The following is a 4806-nucleotide window of genomic DNA, read 5'->3' as shown; positions in this document are numbered from 1 at the left end:
GTTATCAGTCTTTTTAGGGTGGAGCTATCAGTCGTTTGGGGCAGAGCTATTAGTATTTTAGGGCCGAGCTATCAGTCTTTTTTAGGGGAGAGTTATCAGTTATTTTAGGGCGGAGTTATCAGTCTTTTTAGGGCGGAGTTATCAGTCTTTTACAGCAGAGCTATCAGTCATTTAGGGTGAAGTTATCATTCTTTTTTTAGGGGGCGGAGTCATAATTTTTTTAGGGCAGAGTTATCAGTCTATTTTTTAGGGCGGAGTTATCAGTCTTTCTAGGGCGGAGTGATCAGTCTTTTACAGCAGAGCTTTCAGTCATTTTAGGGCGGAGTGACTAGTCTTTTTAGGGCGGAGTTATCATTTTTAGGGTGGAGCTATAAGACATTTGGGGCGGAGCTATCATTCTTTTTTTTAGGGTGGAGTTATCAGTCTTTTAGGCCGGAGCTATTAGTCATTTAGGGCAGAGCTATCAGTATTTTAGGGCGGAGCTATCAGTCATTTAGGATAAAGTTATCATTCTTTTTTAGGGGGCGGAGTCATCATTTTTTTAGGGCAGAGTTATCAGTCTTTTTTTTTTAGGGCGGAGCTATCAGTTCTTTAGGGTGGAGTTATTCATTTTGAGGTGGAGTTATCAGTCTTTTATGGTGGAGTTATCAGTCTTTTTAGGGCGGAGTTATCAGTCTTTTACAGCAGAGCTATCAGTCATTAAGGGCAGAGCTACCCGTATTTTAGAGTGGAGCTATCAGTTTTTTAGGGCAGAGTTATCAGTCTTTTTAGGGCGGAGTTATCAAATCTTTTAAAGCAGAGCTATCAGTCATTTAGGGCGGAGTTATCATTCTTTTTTGGGTTGGAGTTATCAGTCTTTTTTAGGGCGGAGTTATTAGTCTTTTAAGGGCGGAGTTATCTTTTTTTATGATGGAGCTATCAGTCATTTAGGTCTATCAGTCTATTTTTTAGGGCGGAGTTATCAGTCTTTTTTCAGGGCGAAGTTATCAATATTTTACAGCAGAGCTTTAAGTCATTTTAGGGCGGAGTTACCAGTCTTTTTAGGGTGGAGCTATAAGACATTTAGGGCGGAGCTATCAGTCTTATTTGGGATGGAGTTATCAGTCTTTTTTAGGGCGGAGTTATCTTTTTTATGACTGAGTCATTTAGGGCTATTAGTCTAATTTTTAGGGCGGAGTTATTAGTCTTTTAAGGGCGGAGCTCTCAGTCATTTAGGGCGGAGTTATCAGTCTTTTTTAGGGCGGAGTTATTAGTCATTTAGGGTTGAGCTTTCAGCCTTTTACGACAGAGCTATCAGTCATTTTGGGCCATTTATCTGTTGTAAGAACTCTGTGAATGATGTTGCTGTGCTTTACAGGGCAGGTGGTCCTGTGCTTTGCGCTCAAGTCTGCAGCGTGTGAATGGGAGTTTGGGCAGTCTGATGACGGATTCCTCTATCTGGATTAACCCTGAGGAGAATGGAGGCTCAGACTGGGACATTCGCTGGAGCAATGCCACACTGGTCAAGGTGATGATGATGATGATGAGGAATGATCATAATAGCTGTGTTTTGCTTGTTTTTGTTTGACTTTAACACACTGTGTCTGGATTTTGTGAACAGGAGGTTAATTACCAGAACCAGCAGATTTCCATGTTGGAGCTTGAGAAAGCACATCTTCTCCAGCAGCTGTTGTCTTACAGGCCGCCTGACTGATCCCAGACCTGTTCAGTCAGCCACTTTAAATGCAAAAAGGGTTTCATTGAAATCTAAGCAGTGAAGTATTTAAAGGGGTAGTTCACCAAAAAAATGAAATCATAATTTACTACAATTACTTCTTTCCATCAGATTCTGTTGAACACAAAAGAAGATTTTTTATAGTATGTTGGAAACCTGTAATTACTGACTTCCATATTGTATACACTGTAAAAATATCAGTAATTTTTTTGTGTATTTCTGGCAGCTGGGGTGCTATAAATTATACTTTAGAAATTTACCGTAAAATAACGGATATGAAAGTACAGAAATTTACCGTGAAATAACAGATATTTAATTACAGAAATTTACCGTAAAATAAAGAGCATTCATTTACAAAAGTTTACCGTAAAATAACGGATATGAAACTACAGAAATTCACCATAAAATAACGCACATTAATTTACTGAGATATACCGTAGAATAATGAACAATAATTTACAGGAATTTACCGTAAAATAACGGACATGAAATTACAGAAATTTACCATAAAATAACGCACATTAATTTACTGAGATATACCGTAGAATAATGAACAATAATTTACAGGAATTTACCGTAAAATAACGGACATGAAATTACAGAAATTTACCATAAAATAACGTACATTAATTTACAAAAACTTACCATTAAATAATGGATATGAAACTACAGAAATTTACCATAAAATGATGGATATTTAATTACAGAAATTCACCCTAAAATAACGGACATTAATTTACAGAAACTTACAGTAAAATAACGGAGATTAAATCGCAGAAATTTACTGTAACATAACGGACATTAAATCACAAAAATTTACAGTAAAATACCCCACATTAAATCACAGAAATTTACCGTAAAATAACACATTAAATAAAAAAAAAATTACCGTAAAATATCGCACATTAAATCGCAGAAATTTACCATAAAATAATGGACATTAAATTACAGAAATTTACAGTAAAAAAACAAAAATTAATTTACAGAAATTTATTGTAAAATAACGGACATTAAATCGCAGAAATTTATTGTAAAATAACGGACATTAAATCGCAGAAATTTATCGTAAAATAACAGACATTAAATCACAAAAATTTACCGTAAAATAATGGACATTAAATTACAGAAATTTACCATAAAATAATGAACATTAAATTACAGAAACTTATGGTAAAATAAGGGATATTAAACTACAAAAATTTACCATAAAATAACAGATATTTAATTACAGAAATTTACCGTAAAATAATGGACAATAATTTACAAAAATTTACTGTAAGATAACGGACATTAAATGTACAGAAATTTACCGTAAAATAACAAACATTAATTTACAGAAATTTACCGTAAAATAACAGATATTAATTTACAGAAATTTACAGTAAAATAACAGACATTAATTTATAGAAATTTACCGTAAAATAACAGACATTAATTTACAGAAATGTACCGTAAAATAATGGACATTAATTTACAAAAATTTACTGTAAAATAACGGACATTAAATGTACAGAAATTTACTGTAAAATAATGGACAAATTTAGTTTACAGAGATTTATTGTAAAATAATGGATATTAAATTGAAGAAATTTACCATAAAAAAACGGACATTAAATCGCTTAAATTTACCGTAAAATAACAGACATTAATTTACAGAATTTTACCGTAAAAAACGGATTATTAAGCTACAGTAATTTACCAGAAATTTTTATTAACGGTAAATTTCTGTCATTTAATATCTTTTTATTTTTATAGTATATTTCTGTAATTTAAATATCTGTTATTTTACGTTTTTTCCCAACACCCCAGCTGCCAGAAATAAACCATAAAATTATGGATTGTTTTTTTACAGTGTAGTTTTAAGTCAAATGTTAGAGGATTCCAGCATTTTTTTAAAATCTTCTTTTGTGTTCAACAAGAGAAAAAACTTCGGGAAGGTTTTTAACCCCTTAAGGAAGAGTAAACAGTATATATATATATTTTTTTTTATTCTGGGTGAGCTGTCCCTTTAACAAAGCTTTAAAAAATGAATGTTAAAACTGATTGAAGCTGCAGTTTCACAGTCTCTACTGTATTCTATTTAATGTACAGCATTTATATATGTAATCAGATGAAAATGTCAATAAATCTTTGTTCTCATTTTAAAACAACTGTGTTCCTGTTTATGTGCTTCTGAAGCAGGTCGCACACCAGAAGCACCGCTCGGCGCCGCGACACGGCGCGCACATGTTTAAAGTATCACACACCAGATGCGCACATTTGCATGATATTTAACATGAAACTAATCAGATGGCGCTCTGTGGTGTGGCTGAAATATGAACAGTGCTCTGAGTCATGGCTGGGCACCGCCGACTTGCGGCGCCGGTGTGTGTATCCTGATAGAAATCTATGTTTAGAATTCTAAAATGCATGGCGATGCGTGGTGCTACGCAGCGCGTTGCGTCGCCGAGCGGCGCTTCTGGTGTGCGACCTGCTTTAGTCATTGCCTCGAGCTGCAGATCTTGTTACCTTGCTAGTTACACTAGCAACCGCCTAGCAACACCTTGGCAACTGCCTAGCAACACCCTAGCAACCGCCTAGCAACATCTTAGCAACCTCATAGCAACACCTTAGCAACTGCCTAGCAACACCCTAGCAACCGTCTAGAAACACCTTAGCAACCGCCTAGCAACACCTTAGCAACCGCCTAGCAAAACCTTAGCAACCGACTAGCAACACCTTAGCAACTGACTAACAACACCTTAGCAACCGCCTAGCAACACTTTGACAACCGCCTAGAAACACCCTTGCAACACCTTAGCAACACCCCAGCAACCGCCTAGCACCACCTAAGCAACTGACTAGCAACACCTTAGCAATCGCCTAGCAACACCTTAGCAACCGCCTAGCAAGACCCTACCAACTGCCTAGCAACACCTTAGCAACACCCTAGCAACACCTTTGAAACCGCCTAGCAACACCTTAGCAACCGCCTGGAAACACTCTAGCAACACCTTAGCAACCGCCTAGCAACACCTTAGCAACCGCTTAGCAACAGCCTAGCAACACCTCAGCAATTGCCTGGCAACACCTTAGCAACCGCCTAGCAACAC

At 36.3% G+C, this 4806-nt stretch overlaps 1 protein-coding gene across 1 annotated transcript in view; it reads left to right on the top strand.

The window, feature by feature from the left end:
* Positions 1-3854, top strand: part of si:cabz01023700.1 — a 9853-nt gene extending 5999 nt beyond the window's left edge. Inside the window, exons 3-4 of the mRNA XM_088650845.1 lie at positions 1358-1507; positions 1601-3854. Of these exons, the coding sequence (XP_088506971.1) occupies positions 1358-1507; positions 1601-1693 (243 nt within the window). The 3' untranslated portion in view covers positions 1694-3854. The remainder of the gene's footprint in view (positions 1-1357; positions 1508-1600) is intronic.
* Positions 3855-4806: the final 952 nt, after the last annotated feature.

The sequence above is a fragment of the Danio rerio genome, chromosome 4 (assembly GCF_052040795.2).
Source record: "Danio rerio strain M-AB ecotype USA chromosome 4, GRCz13ab, whole genome shotgun sequence".
Lineage (NCBI taxonomy): Eukaryota > Metazoa > Chordata > Actinopteri > Cypriniformes > Danionidae > Danio > Danio rerio.
The sequence above is the reverse complement of the archived record's forward strand: the minus strand, read 5'-3'. Positions and strand labels throughout refer to the sequence as shown.